The sequence below is a fragment of the Dermacentor variabilis genome, chromosome 1 (genome assembly GCF_050947875.1).
Source record: "Dermacentor variabilis isolate Ectoservices chromosome 1, ASM5094787v1, whole genome shotgun sequence".
Classification (NCBI taxonomy): Eukaryota; Metazoa; Arthropoda; class Arachnida; order Ixodida; family Ixodidae; genus Dermacentor; species Dermacentor variabilis.
The window spans coordinates 207,008,550-207,027,594 of record NC_134568.1 but is presented as its reverse complement, the minus strand read 5'-3'; the positions used below and the strand labels follow the sequence as shown (position 1 = coordinate 207,027,594).

The following is a 19,045-nucleotide window of genomic DNA, read 5'->3' as shown; positions in this document are numbered from 1 at the left end:
CTGCTGACATTGTGGAGACCACCCCAATGGCCTGCATGTTTTCTGGGTCTGCTTTCCATCCCCCACTCCCCTTCGAGACCCAAAGTACCTGGCGGACTATATCAGCACAGCACTGAACTACGCCGCCAGCGAGACCCTGCACTGAGGGTTTTTGACTCCCGTCCTACAGTGAAAATAAAATGTTCTCTCTCTCTCTCTCTCTCTCTCAGCAATTGGTGGATGATGAAAGATAGTGACAAATTGACTGCATTGACACCTTCACCTGACTGCTAAAATCAGACCATTATAGGCTTTGACATCATCCGAGTTTCTCGCATACAATCTTTTTTCTAGTTTACAAGTTCACTTCTCTGCATTGCACATTTGCCCAAGTAATGGCGGCGCCTGTCATCGTTCAAATGAAGATGAAGTGCTAGCTGCACATGCTGAGGTATCTGTCTCTCATACATGGTTTTATCACGAGAGCCACTTCTACTTTTTCCAAGCCATAATACAACCTTTGTCTGTAAAGTTCCGAGATTTGAGTCCATTAAAAAAAATGTATTTAACAGTGAAATCATTTGTGCAGTGCCCCATCGAAATAGTCTCCCTTGCACTCTATACACAGCTTCCAACGCTTCTTGAGATCTTTGAAACAGTTGGAAAATGCTTCTTTTGGCAGGGCTGTCAGCTCCTTTGTTGTGGCGTCTTGAATGGCCTCCACGCTCCCCACATGAGGAAAGAGGAAAAAATCGCAAGGGGGGGAGGTCAGGCGAGTATGGTAGATGGGGAAGTACAGTAATGCTGTGCTTGGTCAGAAATTTTGTCATGCTGAGAGCACTGTGCGTTATCGTGGAGAAAGCTCCATTGTCCAAATGCCCATAAGTCAGGGTGACGGCATCGCAGTACATCACGCATGTGTTGGAGCACGTGGATGTAAAACTCCTGATTCACCGTCTGCCCTTATGGGACGAACTCGTGGTGTATAACACCTCCGGCATTGAAAAAACTATCAGCATCATGTTTGTTTTGGTCTTCTGTCGCTGCACCTTTCTTGATGCCAGAGAGCTTGTGGACCGCCATTCGGCGCTCTACCTTTTTGTTTGAAGATAGTATTGAAAACACCATGTTTCGTCTTCAGCAATGATGCTGTCGACGAATGCAGCATCCTTCTCTGCCTTGGGAGAGCAAATCGGCACTCACTGATTTCCGCGTGTCCTTCTGGTCCTGTGTGAGGGAGTGCGGCACAAGTCTGGCAATCAGCTTTCATTTCCCCAAGTTCTCAAACAAAATTTGGTGGCATGTTGTCTTACCAATGTCTAGAGCATCCGATAGCATGCGGACTAATGGTGCGGTCTTGCTGTACGATCTCCCTGATCTGAGCCACATTGTTTTCATTCTGTGAGGTTGCAGGGTGCCCCTGCCTTGTCTTGTCTTCCACCAACGTTCTACCCGAAACGAACCTCTTGTGCCACTCGAAAACTCGCACCCGCGATAATGTCTCGTTGCCGTAAGCGTCATGAAAGAGCTCATATGTCTTTTTGCCAAGCTTCACACAGAATTTTATGTTTACTCGCTGTTCGAGATGGATGTCCATCTCTCCACATTCACTCACAGTAGAATGTGTAAACGATTGGTGACAACGTATTTTTCTACATGTAGTGCCATCTAGCGGCTGCCACAGCAATTAACATAAATAGCTCAGGCTAGCCCGAAAAGATGGCGCTGCACATACGCACTAACATTTGTTTTGGGGAATAATTTCTAGAGAATAAAATAAATCTGTCTCGAAACTTTACGGACAAAGATTGTACAAGCAAACTGTTCTCATACATGCTGTTTGCAATAAAGACTACACTGCCATTAGTTAGGCAACCTGCTGTGCAGGAAAGTTAGCTTTACAAATATGAAAGGGTCCTATGTAGCGATGGCAATGTCTCCAAAAAGACCTTAAAGAAAAGTTTCACAACTGTGACACATATAATTTCTATAGTAAAACTAAGAGTACCAGTTCATTTTTCAACAATTATTGTGTGTATTTTCATTATATGCTTGTATCTATTTTTAGAATACCTTTAACATTATATAGTTACAGTACATATTGACCATTACAAAGGGATCACATGGTAGGCATATTTAAGAGTTTAGAAAGTGCATATCTTAAGAATAGATCATGCTGTGTGTGCTCTCCCTTAGCTTATTAAATCTTTATTGTCGTTAGCTTTAAGTAATGTGGGATTTGACATTCAATTATGCTAACAAAGGTGCATATATTTAAGTGCAGTTCTGAAAATTTAAACCCAGAAGGCTTTTGGGACAGAAAAAAGGGAAGGGGGGCATTTTCACCCCTCTTCCCATTTTTTTCTGAACACTTCAAACTAAACCTACCAGAATTAAAAATGTAAATGAGCAGCAGTGCAATTTACTAAAGAAACAGTGACTGCATCCTTGTGTTTTTGCATAGTCATTACATACAGTGTGATAAGGTTTAAGTTTTATAGAATTTTTAAAATCGCCTGTGGAAGATAGCATATTTCTTGTCCTTGAGCTAGATTATTCCAAGAATTGAACATTACCGGCACAATAAATTGAAACACATATTTAACTAAGTAACAAAAAATTCTAATTGTTAATTAATTGCATTACGGCACAAATTGTAATTTACAAATTGTAGCTAGTGAGCTTGCAAGGTGTATCCACTTAAAATAAATTTCCAGCATGACGCCAGTTTTTCGATAGTGTTTCCCAAAATGTGGAATGAAATATATGGGCATTGCAGTTACTTTTGTGCTTCAGTGCATAAAAGAGCCTTTTGTTAAATAAGTGGAGCAACAGTGCATTTTTATGTCAAGTTTGATGGCGCATATCTGCAAACTGGCGTCATTCTGGAAATTAATTCGAAGTGGATATGCCTTGAAAGCTCACCGACTACAATGAGTAAATTGCAATATGTGCCGTAAAATAATTAATTCAGAAGCTAACTAGTAGATCTTTGTTAATTAGTTGAATATGTGTTTTGACTTCTTGTGTAAATTGTTAATTTTACAAAAACTAACATCGCCAAACTAGAACAGGTACAAAGAAGAACCGTACATTTACAAGAACTTCTGTTACAGAGCTTTTGAAGAGAGCTAATCTTTCTTCTCTGGCACAAGCAAATTGTTGTTCGCAATTGAAGTTCTTATATCAGCTAACAAAAGGGTTTTATGAGAGTTACATAACAGAAATTATATCCTTCTCATCGGATACGCTACTTGTCAGAGACATAATTTCACTATAACTCCCTTTCTTCACGTAGCAACTCTTTCAAGTATTCATTCGTCCCTGGCACCATAGTAGACTGGAACCAGCTACAACATAATGTTGTCTCTGCGCCAACATTAACTTCTTTCTTGTCATGTTTCTTCTTTGATGTAACCTTGTGTGTGCCCAACCTGTGTGCTTTTGTTTTTATTCAAATAGCAGTTTTATTAACCTGTGCATTTTATGTACGTTATATTAATTGTATTAATTATGCTTGTACCACTTTGCTAAAATCACTGCATGGTGATTGCAGTTTTTATAAAATTAAAATAAATAAAAGCAATGTGCACCTCTCTCAATAATCCAGCTCGAGGACTAAAATTATGTTGTCTGCAACAGGCTATTTTTAAAAATTCCATAAAACTTCAAAATTATCACCCTGTATAGTTGCAGTATTTTGCCAACAGAAAGAGCATCTACCAACAGTACTGAGCTGCGATTTTCTAGCGATGCCTTTTTTGATGCTATTTCTTCTTGCGCTTTTCATGCATCATCAGTGGTCATAGTGATGTTTTTCCCGTGTTATCAATGCGATCAACTGGCAGTGAAGGGTGGGATCAGAGTGCCATTGAATTGAAGGAAGGCATCACTACAAAAATAATGGCCCTGCTGCTTTTCTCTCCAAGAGCAAACTGCAATTATCACTGCAACTGCAGCAAGACTTGTCCATGGCCTTCCATTTTTTGCATGCGGAATGCACGTTTCACGACCATTTTGAAGGCCAAGGTATACTTGCAAACATTTCTTTGGCAATGTAGCTGACTTCATAATCATGCTAGTAAGGGGAGGTGCATTGCACTACTAAATTCATCTTGGCCCAAATTGTAGATAAATACTGCTATGAGGGGTGCACTGTAATTTGAAAGTCATGTTCAGGTGTTGGGTTTACCAATTCCCTGTAGTTTCCTTTATTTCACTGTACATATGCTGTTTTTTTATATACAACAAATTTCCATACCTCATAGACTGTAAGTTGTGTATTATTTTCATTATGTTTTACGTATGTAGCTTTGTGCTTCCTTAATTGCTTTAAGTGTTTTAGTTTATAAACACTTTTTGTTTGCTTTAAAATTTTTAATAATGCATTGTTTCATATCTTACAGAAGAGGGGATATTTGCCATGTGTAATTTAACTTTGTAATAATTACTGATGTGGCCGGTACTGTTGAAGATCAGTTAAAATAAGTAAAAGCATTGCATTACTGTATTCGAATTTCCTACAAGGCAAATATATGTGAGAATGCATTGTTCGTGAGTTTATGGTGTTGACATGCCGGTACTATAGAAGTGTTTTTATGGCTCCTCCCTTTGTCCAATTGGAACTGAAGGCTTTCAATTGTCACAGTGACACCATAGCATAATGTACTTTTCTGACCCTTATATTCAGAGAGAAATGTGTTGCTTTACGTTCTGTGGAATTTTATTGCAGCACTTAATGTTCACTGCTATTCACAAGCACTACTCTGTGAAGCAATGGAAAGATTTCTATGCATCCAATCCAAGCATATTTGAGGTGAGACATGTTGTCTGTTGACCTGTGCTCAATGAGCTATGGAATACTGGGTGAGAGAGGCATGTTTCTGTAAACTGTGAAGCTCCACCCACAATTTCAAATTATTTATTGTGCTGCATACTGGTGTGGTACCGTGTCCCACTTGTTCTTCGGTTCTTGTGCTGTTATAGCATTTGTTATGGGTTTTTTTCACTGGCATTTATGAGGCATGTCTACAAACTTCTCAGATTCTCATAAAAATGTATGTGAATGCTTTTATTGCTGTAACGTTGAGGGAGCACTTAATTTTCAAGGAGAAGGATCTTGTGTGGCACAGCGAAGTACGTAGTGCATTGTGTGAAGGGTGCCAAAATGAAATGCAGCTTGTATTGTCACTAACCGCCCAACTGCTTGCAATGACAGCATTTGTGTGATGGAGAATTACCAGTGGCTTATTCTTGTAACAGCATTTAAGAGCACTCAGCACTGGTGTGTGTACCCCTTCTTGTTTTTCATTTTTTTTGCGATGTTCCCCTGTTGAGTATGTACTGACTGGCCCAAGCTGCCACAGTGTAGCATTCACAAGCTTTGCTTCTCTCGCTTGCTGTCTTTATCAGCCCTCTATGTGGACTCTGAAGCAAATTTAGAAGGTGTGTGCATTAGAGCAAATGGATTTTGTATGTCAACATTGCTTCAATCACTTCAAAAGAGCATGAAGTTTAGGGGGCTCTGGATTAGTATACAAAAGATGAATTCAACTGTTCATAAGAGCCCAAATAAAAAGGATGTCATCAGTATCATGGTGAAGGGTAAAGAAGAAAATATAACAAAGGCTCATCTGTGAAACTTTTTGGTCAAAATTGCTTAATAAAGTGCTCCAGTCCTCCAGTGCTCCAAGTTGGGTTTGTATGTGACCTCAGAGAGAATGTAACACTGTCCATGTGCCCTAAAGAAGGTCATTGGCCTTATTAGAGCAGAGAGCAGTTGAATTTGTGTGTTACCCGCCGTGTGAAGAATGTTTGCTCAGCAATTGCAGGGCATGGTCCTAACGTTTGTTCTCACTGCATCTGAGCTGACAAAGAGAAGATATAGTACTGTTTGCTACCTGGGAGAGGAGACCTTGCAAGGAAACGGTCCATCTGTCTTCTACATTTTCTTTTGGAGGACTTACGGAAATGGGTTCATCATGAATATATTTAGGTGCTTGCAAGGCAAAGCCATAAGCAATAAGAACAGACTTTTGGAGAGAGGTAGCATACCGCTGCATTTTGATTTTGTAGAAAATTGGGAAGTAGCTCTTCCTAGTGGAGTTTGATGACTGTTGAAAAACAACAATTGTGTCGGTCTGCCTGTGCTAGAAGGAAGGCAACCATTTCTGTGCCGTCTTAAACGAAGACAGCTGCCATTATTCTGCACACATGCAGCACTATCTACGAAGTGTACAAATGGTTTGAAGAAAGGGCCCTCTTGTATTTCCATGTCCCTATGTGAGCGATGGTGCAGTGTGCCATTTTAAAAATGGATGTTATTTGCACAACTTGAAGGAGAGCAAATAAATGTCAGCCAAGTGGATGTTTTCTGTAATGGAGCAATGGAAAAATGCTTGATTGTGCTAGGGGTGTTGCAAAGCAACATGGAGATTTGTACAACCTCAGAGTATTGGTGGCATTCGTAAGAATCTGCATCAGGCATGGTGGACAGCTGTAGCGCTAAACAGTCTAAGAGGAGATGAATTCATCTCTCAAGAGATGCAGTAGGCCTAACAAAGTCATGGAGTGCTTTTCCTCTGGTGCATGTCATTCAAACCTGACTGGCGTTTCTGCTTAAATCTGTAGATACACCTATGGATAGTTCTTCCCCAAACTTCCTGATCGCCCTCAAAAACGAGGGCGCATCAACAATGTCTTTAAATTTTTTTGCCAACCGAACACAAAAGTTTCCACGTTTTCACATCATCCATTATGATAAAGTTGAAAACACGGTGAGAATTATCTCGCCCTGTTGTCTCAAAATCTCTGACTGAAGTTTTCGGTCCAGGTTACAAAGCATCGAAAATGGCAAGCGGTGATCTGCTTCTAGAGTTTTGCGATCAGAAACAGCAGGAAAAACTGTCCAATCTAGTGTCCCTCGGGGATGTTCCAGTAACAATGATCCCGCACCGTACCATGAATACCACCTGCGGTGGCGTCTCCAATGCTGATTTGTTGGAGCTATCTGAAGCTGAACTTGAGGGCTGGAGTGATCAGAACGTTATCAGTGTGAAATGAATTAAGGTGAGGTGGGACGGAAAAGAAATCCACACCATACGCCTAGTACTTACTTTTGGGTTAAGTTTTCTGCCCGAGTCCAATGAGGTCGAGTGCCTCAAGATTCGTGTTAGGCCATATGTGCCAAATCCTTTCAGATGCTTCAATTGCCAAAGGTTTGACCATAGTTCACAGAACTGTGGAAGCCGGCTGACTTGTGCTGAGTGTAGTGCCAATGAACATTCCTTTGAAACATGCCAGAACACTCCACACTGTGTCAAATGTGATGGCGAGCACGTCGTATACTTGCGGTCCTGCTCGTTTTGGAAGAAAGAAAAAGAAATCGTCACAATCAAAGTAAAAGAAACTATTCAAGGAGGCATGCAGGTGGATGTCATACCTGCCCAAGAACAGCTTTGCCGATGTGCGTCAGGGGGGCAGCGATACAATGGCTTCCGGCGGCTGCACGGCCCACATGCAGTGAGCCACCAGTGACTCCATCCACCCCCTTGGTGGCTGCAGCTAGCGCTGCTCCGCTGCCCCAGCAGAAGGGGCATGCATCTCTGGCCTGGTGGCCTCCAAGGTCTCATCCCACAAGTCGAGGCCTTCATGTCTAACACAATGCTTGCAAGAGCATGTGCCCAGCTCCTTGCAAGAGACGATGTACATAACAGCTAGCGAGACAGTGCCGCCAGTACCTAAGAAGCAGTGAGATTCTCACGGTCACTCCAAAAAAAAAAAAAGAGAAAAACCCTACATCATGGGGCCCGACAAGGGCTCCGTAAGCTGGTTTACGTTCCCTAAACACAGCACAGTCTTCTTTTTCAATATGGACACGCAAATATTGCAATGGAATGAATGCTAGTGGACATCTCCATAACCTTGATGAGGTTAGAACTCCTTTGGAATTTTATTCCAAAGGTGCTGTGTGTTCAAGAAACACATCTAAAACCTACACAACCAAACTTTTTCAGACATTAGAGAGCTTTAGCTTGTCCGGTATTCCGGTTAACGCAGGTGGACTGGGCATTTTACCAGAGGGGCATAGGTTTAAATGTGAGCGGCCGGAGTGGTGCAGCCACCTGGTGGTGCAAAGTTCAACCAGGCAAACAGAGCTAATATTGTAGCAACCAAGCATATAGTCAAACCTGCGATAATGTAATCCCGGGAGAATTTCGTTGTCGCAGGATACTTTGTACGTCTCGACAATGAAATGTTGCTGTACTACAATTCCGCATCAACAAAATTTGCTGGAATGCAACCTCGTATATTACCCACTCGCACAAGGCTAGCAGGCTCCAAAATGTGCTCAAATGCAATTGCTTTGCACCAAAATTGCGTAAAATACGACCACATTACACTTGTGTGAGCGCCGCCATTATTTTTTACAAAAACAACCAAACGCCAGAAGCGATAGTGTCTGCTGGAAACACGTCGTGGCCATCATCTTGTTTGTTGATCGCCCGCTTAAAACGGCATGCATGTTGCTACCAACATTTGGTGATGGTTTTTGCACACCTAAAGTCCGTTCGATTCGCCTGCACCACTGTGAACCAGTTCGTGACGGTTCACGAGAAGTTCAGAACTTGTACAGTTCGATTTCTTGAGTGCAGGCACAGTGCGAAACTCCAAATGAATGCCAAGGTGCAGACGTTTTCTTTTTTCCGACTAATGTTCACGGAGTGCGTAAGCTTGAGAAGTCCTGAACTGGTGGCATGTTCAGCTCCTGAGGCATAAGTACACCCGCACTTGTCGCAGCAAAATTATGAACCAGCCCTGCACTTTTCCTGCCCCTTTTGAAACAAACGTCATGGTTCAGAGGGCACCATTGCTGCCCTGCTGAAACGGATGGCAGTGGGCAGCAACTCGTGAACTGGTTCAGGTGGTGCAGGCGAATAAAACGTACCTCTAGTGCAGTGCATAAGGTGCACCTTGGTGTGAAAAAAAATGCAGCAAAAAGAAGGAAATCCACGTCCCACCGAAGTGGAATTGTTTATGGTGCTTGAGATGGCGGTCGCAGCATGGAGTGCCATGCATTGGGCTGTGGTTGAGTGATTGTCTGGGAATACGCATCCTTTGCTTCAAGAGCGCTGGTTTTGGTGCCACCTGACAACGTCATGTGCAGATTCGGCGCCGGACGTAGATTTGCGGGAAGGGGCCGTAATTTCATCGATTGTCTTCGGGTATATGAGATACGATCACTTTCGTGCTTGGCACTGGACGCATTGGCGCCTACAAGCGATAGCCTGTGCAGGAGAAATGCTGCTGCATGCATGGAGCTTCTCTGCGTCCAGTGCAGAGTTATGCAGTCTTGCAAAAGTGGCCGCATCTATGAAATCAATTGAGAATACTGTTCCATGGCAGGGCTGCTACTGCTGATCAAAACATGCGGTGCACTTTGAACTGTCGGTATAGCGGTTCTGTATCCTCGAGCAAGCTTGCCAAAGTAGGCTAACGGAATTTCGACATTAATGTTTCATTCTGCAATGTATTACCTATCTGTGCTGTCTCATTTTGCAACAACAAAATTCTTGGGAAAGCGAATTCTTTCATATTCCCCACCGATTTCGTTATTGCGAGGTTCAACTGTATTCTTTTTCGCTGCTGGTCTAAATTTTTGCAGAGGCATAATTGTACTTACTGTGGTTGCTTAGTGGCTATGGGGTTGGGCTGCTAAGCACACTAAGGTTATAATGCTAAAGGTTATAGTGGGAACATACCGCTGGCGTACGCAGAATAGAATATTTCTAATCCTGTGACGTCCCTAGGTTGGGCTCCGAGGTGGGCGGCGGGTATTCCTACCGAAAACAGTAATGCTATATATGGCTTCTAGTTTCCCCCTACTCCCTGATCGCTCCCTGAAGAGGAGGTGCACTGATGAAACCTTCAACTTTCTCATGAAACCAAAAGAAATATTTCCCAAGTACCATGTACTACATAATCAACATGAAACCAAGACAGTCTGTACAATATCACTATTTGTTGTTGCAAAATGTCTGAAACAAGCAATCGGCTCTGGTTACAAAGTTACTAAAATGGGGAGCAGCGACCTTCTCCTGGAAGTGCATGACAAGCTTCAATACAGCAAACTGACAAAACTTGTTGCGTTTGGTGACATTCTTGTCTCTGTGGGCCCCCACCGTTCAATGAACACCGTGCGTGGTCATTTCTGATGATGACCTCCTTGAACTCAGTGAAAGCGAGCTGTTAAATGGATGGTAAGACCAAAATGTGGTAAAGGTGCAACAAATTAAGTTGATGACAAGGCAATTCCAACAAAGCATATAATAATAACATTTGGAATAAATGAACTGCCCGATTCAATAGAGACTGGATATTGTAAACTTCGCGTTCGGCCATACATTCCCTATCTGCGCCGATGCTTCAAGTGTCAGCATTTTGGGCATGGATCTCAGAGCTGCCAAGGGTGTGCTACTTGTGCAAAATGTGCATCTAAAGACCACACCTCAGACAACTGCGCTTCTGCAACCCGCTGTGCTAACTGTGACGGAGACCACCCCACCTATTTGCGATCGTGCCCTTCATGAAAAAAAGAAAAAAATAATCGAGTTCAAGGTCAAACTAAACATTTATTTCCCAGAAGTGCGCAAGCGTTTTTATGTTCACAATCTGTCGAATCCGTCCTGCAGTGATGTGACGTGCTAGGGGCAGCGCCACATCCTCTGGCGGGCCGCCTGAGTCGCATGGAGTGTGACGGCAGTTACGCCACTAGTCCTCCTGGCAGGAGCAGGCACTGCTGTTCCGCCCCTTGCCACAAAGGGCCAGCAGACCTCCGGGCCTGCCGGTCCCAGGGCCATTGCTCACGCAGATAGGCCTGAAAATACCCCAAGCGTGACCACTGAGTGGACGTCATCCAGCGCTTTGAAGAGGCGATGGATGTAACACACTACTCTGGTGTCTCAGACGCCAAAGGAACAGCGTAGCTCCATGGAGCGCGCCTAAAAAAAAAGAAAAATCCTGTATCACGGGTCCTGGAAAGGTCTCGTGAGCTAGCCTAATTGATTTCTCTTGGCGCACACCACAAAACACTTCCAATATGGCCACACAGATAATGCATTGGAATGTGAGAGGTCTAACACACAATCTTGATGACGTTAAGGAACTCCTACACAAGTTCAATTCAAGGGTGCTGTATGTGCAAGAGACACACCTCAATCCTTCACACACTTAATTTCTCAGACAATATGCCATTTACCGCGAAGACCGCAACGACACTTTCGCCTCGTCAGGCAATGTTGCTATAATAGTTCATAAGGGTATTGCCTGCCAGCATATACAGCTGCAAATTCCCCTTGAGGGTGTTGCAGTCAGAGTAGGGCTTCTTGATAAGCTTCTGACCGTTACTTCTTTATACATCCTGCCCAGCTATCAACTTTCCAAAGCAGAATTTGAAAGCTTTATTGCACAACTTCCGGAGCCCTACATTGTTGTTGGAGACCTAAATGCACTCAATCAATACCTTGTGGGGTGACTCTCGATGTGATGCCAGAAAGCACCTGATAGAAAGTTTCTTGTTATGTACAAGTGGCATGTTTGTTAAATAAGAAAGAACCGACTTCTTACAGCGTCGCAAACAAGACATTGTCATACATAGGCTTAAGCATTGCATCAATACAGTCGTGCCGTACTTGGAAGGGAAGGTGGTTAAAAATCTATACAGAAGTGATCATTTTCCAATTATTTTAAAATGAACAAAACAGGATGAATGCCGCCTACATGTGCCCCAGTGGAAAGTCGACTCGGTGGACTGGCAGCGATACAGAGAGCTGGCTTGTTTGACTTGGGATGACATTCGTATGGTTGCTATTGACGATGCAGTTGCATATTTAACAGCATATATTGTCAATGCAACGTCGATATGTATCCCACAAACAAATGGATCTCGTTCTAAACCCTGGTGGAACGATGAATGTAAGGAAGCGCGAAAGAAACAAAATAAGGCTTGGAAAGACCTCCATGACTCTCCGACCACAGAAAACCTCATCTTCTTTAAGAAAATAGAAGGTAGAAGAACGCGCTGCCACGCCAAAAGAGAAAGCTGGCAAAAATACATCTCCAGAATTAATTCTTGTACAGGTAAAAGAAAAGCGTGGAACAGGTTAAACAAAATAAAAAGCTGAGAAAGTCATCCTCTACCACTAGTAAACACACAAGGAGACACTCTTGAGAACCAGGCTGATTGTCTAGGAGCACATTTCGAACAGACTTCCGATACATCCCATAACACACATACATTTCTAAGATACCAGTGTCAAGCAGAGCGACAGCCCGTGGGTTGTAAAGGCACAGGCAATGAAGCATACAGTCTCCCGTTTAGCATGGCGGAGTTCCATGCTTCACTGAATTGTTCTAACAAGTCCGCTCCAGGAAGTGACAGAATACTATATGAAATGATCAAACACTTACACCCCGAAACCCATAGAACACTATGGTCGTTTTTTAACTCCATGTTCTCTGCCGGCTACTTTCCGTCCACCTGGAAAGAAGCAATTGTAATTCCCATTCTCAAGGAGGACAAGGACCCTTCCTCTGCCAGTAGTTATAGGCCTATAGCTCTGACAAGTTGCATATGCAAACTCTTTGAGAAAATGATTAACTGGTGCTTTATACATTTTCTTGAAAGCAACAAAATACTCTATCACTTACAGTGCGGTTTCAAGGAAGGTAGATCCACAACAGGTCACCTTGTCCATATCGAGACAAATATCCGTGATGCCTTTGTGCACAAACAGTTTTTCTTGTCAGTATTTTTAGACATGGAGAAGGCATATGACCTGGCTGGAATGGGAGTTCAAGGCAACTTGCTGAACATTATTCAGAGTTGCCTCTCCAATCGCGTGTTCTGTGTTGCATGTTCTGTGTTGAGTAAAATATGTATTTTTTTTTTTCATAAAAGAATTTCATAAAAAATTGTGCCAGAAATAACTGATATCAATGCTTCCATGTGTTTTGTTTATTTAATAAGTAAAGAAAATATCATACGAACTTTAGAACTATATCATTTCTAAACCAGCAAAGCAGTGCATGCCGCTGATATGAAAAATGTAAAAGCTGTGAAATGAAGACGTTGAGGACAAATATTTTAATGAAGCTTTATCATGCAAGAACCCTTTTTACATTTTTGTACATATGCAACGGCATGAAAAAAATCTCAATGATGGTGTCCTTCGTTCCAATGTATTGCGCAGGAGCAGCTGTCACTGGTCGTGTATTGTCAGTAATTGCACCGAAATTATACTTGCGACAGGGAGCACATAAAAAGCAGGAGTTCTGCAAAATATAAGAGGGCGAGTCAAATTAAAGTGAGCAAATGCGAATATATAACAAACGAGGTACTTTATTTAAAAGTAGTCTCCATGAGCTTTTACGCATTTTCCCACTGACTAACTAGTCGCGTAATTCCCGTCTCGTAAAATCCTGGGGTTGCTGCTTCAAAAAGTCTGTAACTGACTTTCACGTCATCGTCTGTCACGAATCTGGTTTACTGGAGCTGTTTTTTTCAATTGCCCCAAAATGTGGAAGTGGCAAGGCGACAAGTTTGGGCTGTATGGTGGATGTTGCAGCGTTTCCCACTGGAACTTTGCCACTTTTGTGTTAACCACATCAACGACCTGGGGATGGGCATTGTCGTGGAGCACGATGACCCCATTCGTCAATTTTCCATGTCGTTTGTTCTTGATTGCTACACGCAGCCGATCCGGCGTTTCACAATATCGGAAACGATTTACAGTCTCTCCAAGTTTAGCAAATTTGATCAGTAATGGCCCCTTGCGATCGAAAAAAAAGTCAACACCTTTCCGGGGGAAATGACGGCCTTTGCTTTCTTTGGGGGTTGTGAATTCGAATGTTCCCACTGTAAGCATTGCCGTCGTGTTTCAGGATCGTAATAGTGGCACCATGATTCATCCCCGGTTACAATTGCAGACAAGAACTAGTCGCCTTTGTTGTGATACCGGATCACATGAGTGAAGGCAGTGCCGAACCTCTTGGTCATCTGGCAGTGGTTTAAAATCTTGGGCATCCATTGTGCACACAAGAGCCGATAACCAAGATGTTCATGAATTATGGTGTGAACTGAACTGTGAGTGATGTTCACACGCACTACCAGTTCATCACTGCCAGTTCATCGATGCTTATCTTCTGTTCTTGTCTAATCAGCTCATCAACCTTTGCAATTGCGTTGGGGGTGATTGCATGGTGGCATTGGACCAGTCTTAGATCGTCTTTACAACTTTCACGTCCTTCTTTGAACCGTTTGCTCCAACGCTTCATAGTGACCAATGAAATGCAATTTTCAATGTATATGGCAGCCATACGGCGACTAATTTCTTTTTAGGAAACACCTTCAGCCGTCGAAAACCTCACGACACCATGCTGTTCAACTTTTGGAGCGTCCGTTATGTCACGCAACCATGTTCAACACAGTGTATGAGAGCATTAAATAACACTTATCCTCACACCTGTGTGTCTCTTTTCTAAATAAGAGATGCCTATGTGCTATGTGCATGCCTGGTAGATAATGAACCGAATCATCAATACATGGGGTGGGTTGGCTCACTTTCATTTGACTCGCCCTCGTACATTAGAAATGCAAAGATGCAGCTTGATAAAGGGCAAAAAAGTGTCACTGGAAACAAAGTTCACTGCACATATACACAAAACTTCGCAACAAGATATTTAAATATACGTATAAGCCTCCAACAAATCTACCTATCTAAGAATATGTCAGTGTATATAATGCATCAAACAAGGCAAATAAATACGTTGGGCAATCACAGATTCACACATCACAGTATCTTTGTGAACACTTTGTGCTCGGATAGAGCTCCTTGCGTTATGTGACTCCCGGTGCGTGGTCGTTGCCACGAAAACCAGCCCGACTTTGTGCTCGGATAGAGCTCCTTGCGTTATGTGACTCCCGGTGCGTGGTCGTTGCCACGAAAACCAGCCCGATTTTGTAATGTTCGCGTTGAAATGTCTTTCATGTGTGAAAAAGACATTCTAGATAACATCCAGAATGATTTCCGGCGCCGGTGGTTGTTTTGGTCGGCGGTGTACGATAGCCCGAAAAAATTTCGGGAGGGGGGTGGCTGGCTGAAGCCCCATAAGCCCCCCCCCTCCCCCGGCTACGCCCCTAATTTTACGCCATTTCACTGACAGGTACACTCTAAGAAAAGTTTACACCCTTTGAGTAGCATCTTGCCACACAACAATAAACGACATCTGTCTTGTCCGCATTTCCTTTCTTTAAAGCTGTGAGCCCGGTACTTCCCAATAACGAACGACATGCGCGTTATCAGCGTGAAGTAGCATTGCCAACGAGAAAGTAGTGGGCGCGGCATTTTCAAGAAAGGGAAATGCACGCAAGGCAGATGACGATTATTGTTGTGTGGCAGGTGTACACCCCAAAGGGTGTAAACTTTTTTTAGAGTGTATTAGGCCGTTTTACAGCCATGTCACATCTACCATAAGGAATTCACTGTCCACGCCATCCACGATTCATCTATAACATTACCATTTGTCATGGCGCTCTTCGGCCATACCTGGCCCTTGCGCCATAAAACACCACATATCATCAAGCACAAGGTACACCTGTGAAAACACCTGTGTATTTAATTTAGGTGCACGTTAAGGAACCCCAGGTGGTCCAAATTTCAGGAGTCCTCCACTACGGCGTGCCTCATAATCAGATCATGGTTTTGGCATGTAAAACCCTATAATTTAATATTTAGGTATAATTTTGTCGCAATTCGCCGCTGCCGAAAATTTACATCAGCGAAGTGGAATATACTTGGTTGATGCAATGTTAGCTCTGTGTTTGTGGGGTTCAGCTCTGTGCCACGAGATGACAGCACCTGTGAAGCTGCTAGCGTTTATGCCTCGCACCCGTCCGGTAAAACACCCAGTCCGCCTGCGTTTACCGGAATGCTGGACAAGCTGAAACTCCCTCTTATGTTATCTTCTGAAAAGACCGTGATGATGCTGTTGCCTCGTCCGGGGGTGTAGCAGTAATTGTAGATAAGTCTGCTGCTTGTCAGAACCTTTCTCTCCATATGACGTCCCTCGAGGCGGTGTCTGCATGAGTGATTCTTTTCAATAAGTTCAAACCATCCGTAGTACTTATATACCACCTGATTGTCACCTCAGGAAAAAGGTATTCCAAAACATCATTGACCAGCTCCGAGAACCAAACATGATCCCTGGTGATTTTAATGCCCATCGCACTCTTTGGGGGTACTCCCGGTACAACACAAGAGGCTGGCTAATGGAAAACTTCCTAGTAAACTCTGGCGGATGCCTCTTCAATAAGAAGGAGCCTACCTATTACAATCTTTATCAGAATTCATATTCATCAATAGATTTGTCAATTGGCTCTGCTTCTCTTTTCTCCGACTTAGAATAGAATGTACTCAAAAATCCATTCGGAAGTGACCAGTTTCTGGTAACTCTAAACTTGGACAACGTGCCTCTCCTCGGCATGCCCCCTAGGTGGAAACTAGTTTCTACCAATTGGGAATATCTTAAAGAATCTACTTTTTTATCACGAGATTTTAGTATACAGTAGTGAATTTACTATACATGATGCAGCAGTGCATTTTACAGGTTTTATCATTGACGCAGCAGAGAAATGCATCCCACAAACTAGTGGTAGGTTATGCAAAAGACGAGTGCCTTTGTGGAATGACTGCAGGCAGGTGTGAAAGAAACAAAATAAGGCATAGGGCATACTGCGCCAATCACCGACTGCAGAAAATCTGTTTGAATTTAAACACGCCAAGTCACAGGGAAGGAGGACACTGAGACAGGCTAGGAGAACATACTTGGGGAGGTTTCTATGAAATATAAATTCTCACATGCAAGAGGCAAAAGTTTGGAATGGTTTCGGAAGGCTAAAGGGGTAGCAAATCCACCTATTGCCCTTGGTTGATAACCAAGGGAATACCTTAGAAGACCAGGTCGATGCCCTTGGCATACACTTCGAGCATATATGAAGCTCCATGAACTACTTGGAACCATTTATGAAATACAACCACGTAGCAGAACTAGAATCGCTGGACTGTAAATGCCGACTGATTGAACTGTACTACTGCCCTTCCAATATTGGGGAGCTGAGAGCTGCCTTGAGGAGCTTTGCTGCGGGAATCATGTATGACGGGATTAAAAACCTACACACAGATGAAGAATTGGCTGCCCATATCAAGAGTCGGATGAACCGAAGTCATCTGCCGACTGGGGGTCGGCCACACATGTAGTACACACTCATGCTTGCTGAGTGGTGGTGGGCCGCCTGCTTTCGGTGGATGTGGTAAGGTGCTGGCTGTCCTTCGCGTTTTGCTGGAATGTCGTTAATTGGGGGCTTGCAGAGGAAGGCACTTCTGTTTGCCGCACCGTCAACAAGCTTCGTTGCCTTCAGCAGTGTTCCTTGACAGCGGCCCTCTCTTTGACGTGGAATCAACCTTAGCTTTTTTAAGGGATGCAGGTGCGCTGCATGTTGTACACCTGCGTGTTCTGTGCTGCAGCATCTTGTTGGGGGCTGCTGCTACGAAAGTTGTATTTAGAGCACGTGCCTCCCAGATCTTGCACTGAAGGACCCACGTAAGGCATTAGTGCTGCTTCCATGCTTTTGCTTTTTTTTTATTTTATGATCACCTCGCAACGTGTATTTTGTGGTCATAGTGTACCTCACTTGTCATTGTTGTGTTTTTAGTACATGTATTTCATGCACTTGCGCAGTGATGGATTTTGGGCCCCTTTGCAGCCATGGTAAATTTTGGACTTCGCGAATCATTGTTAACTCATTGCATCATGTGTTTGGCGCTCTATAGCCAAAACTGGACTTGCGCCATTAAACCCAATCATCATCATCACCTGGCACTGGGGAACTGTGTGCTATAAACCTGTTGCATGTGGAAATCTTAGTTATAAAGATAGTAGGCTGAAAGGGAATCACTTGGACTAGTACATAAGCATGTGTTCGATTGGAAGAAGTGCCACATCTATTTCATAAATTTCTACATGAAATTTGTGCCTGTGCCGGCTTTGAAGATGAACCAATTTTTTCATCTAGTGATGCCCCATATTGACTGCAAACTTGAATGTATCCTCAGCAGTGTTTTCTCCTCCATGTGTTTAGGTACAATAGCTATTTATTTCCTACATGGCCCTTCTAGCATAAAACTGGAATTTCATGCATGTTAGTATTGAAGTGCTTTGCTTTTTCTTTTAAATCGGCCAACAAAGTAATCATATTGCACACTGCAGCCATGACCATGTGGTTGAATGTCTGTCTTGGCTTCGGGAGGTTGTGTGTTCAAAACCATGCTGGTTACCTACTGCTTATCCAAATGGCATGGGTGTCCCCTGGCCCAGCACTCTGCTACCTTGAGGGATGAACTAACCTAGTGAAGGAGCCCGCACTGTGTAAGTCCCATTGAACCCTGCGGGCACAACAAAGCCCTGAAAAAAGGGGACATAGGCTCCTTCCCCAGTACAACTCACCCCTGAAGAAAACTGAGTGTTGGGCCAGGGGATGCCTGCGCCCATTTGGATAACTGGCGGGTAACCAGCGGCAGCATAGTTTTGAACCCAAGCCCTCCCGCAGCAGAGGCTGACACTAAGCTATGAGGCCACGAGAGTCTTGGATATTGAAGCTTCCTTGTTGTGTGCCTTGACATTCAAAATAAAGTTTATACTATGCTAGATCATTAAATTATTTTTTTGTAACTGCAAATACATAATTCATGCTGTGAGTAGAGGCTCAGTATGCTTAAGAGGGCATAGAAGTTAGAGAGTATAAGCTGCGACATTGCCTTGAATTTCTTGCAGGCGCTTTCTGTGGCCTAGATTTTGGCAGTGTCTAGTAGATGCTACTTCAATACCTTAATAATAACAAATATCACCACTTTGGTGATGAAAGCGATGTAATTTTTAATGCCAGACATATGAAGATGAAGTGATAGTTCTGAACTTGGGCAGAGCATGTGGGTGCCTTGTGTTTTAGTGT

At 43.3% G+C, this 19,045-nt stretch overlaps 1 protein-coding gene across 4 annotated transcripts in view; it reads left to right on the top strand.

The window, feature by feature from the left end:
* LOC142591428 (GMP reductase 2-like) overlaps positions 1 to 19,045 on the top strand; it is a 49,566-nt gene that overhangs the window by 5,695 nt on the left and 24,826 nt on the right. Inside the window, exons 1-3 of one of the 4 annotated variants that reach the window (XM_075703778.1) lie at positions 408 to 430; positions 3,909 to 4,008; positions 4,712 to 4,795. The exons of 1 other annotated variant lie outside the window; for it this stretch is intronic. In XM_075703778.1, coding sequence (XP_075559893.1) covers positions 423 to 430; positions 3,909 to 4,008; positions 4,712 to 4,795 — 192 coding nt within the window. In that variant the 5' untranslated portion in view covers positions 408 to 422. Of the gene's footprint in view, positions 1 to 407; positions 431 to 2,938; positions 4,009 to 4,711; positions 4,796 to 19,045 lie in introns of those variants that run through there. 2 more of the 4 variants (XM_075703764.1, XM_075703758.1) reach the window with 2 other exon arrangements.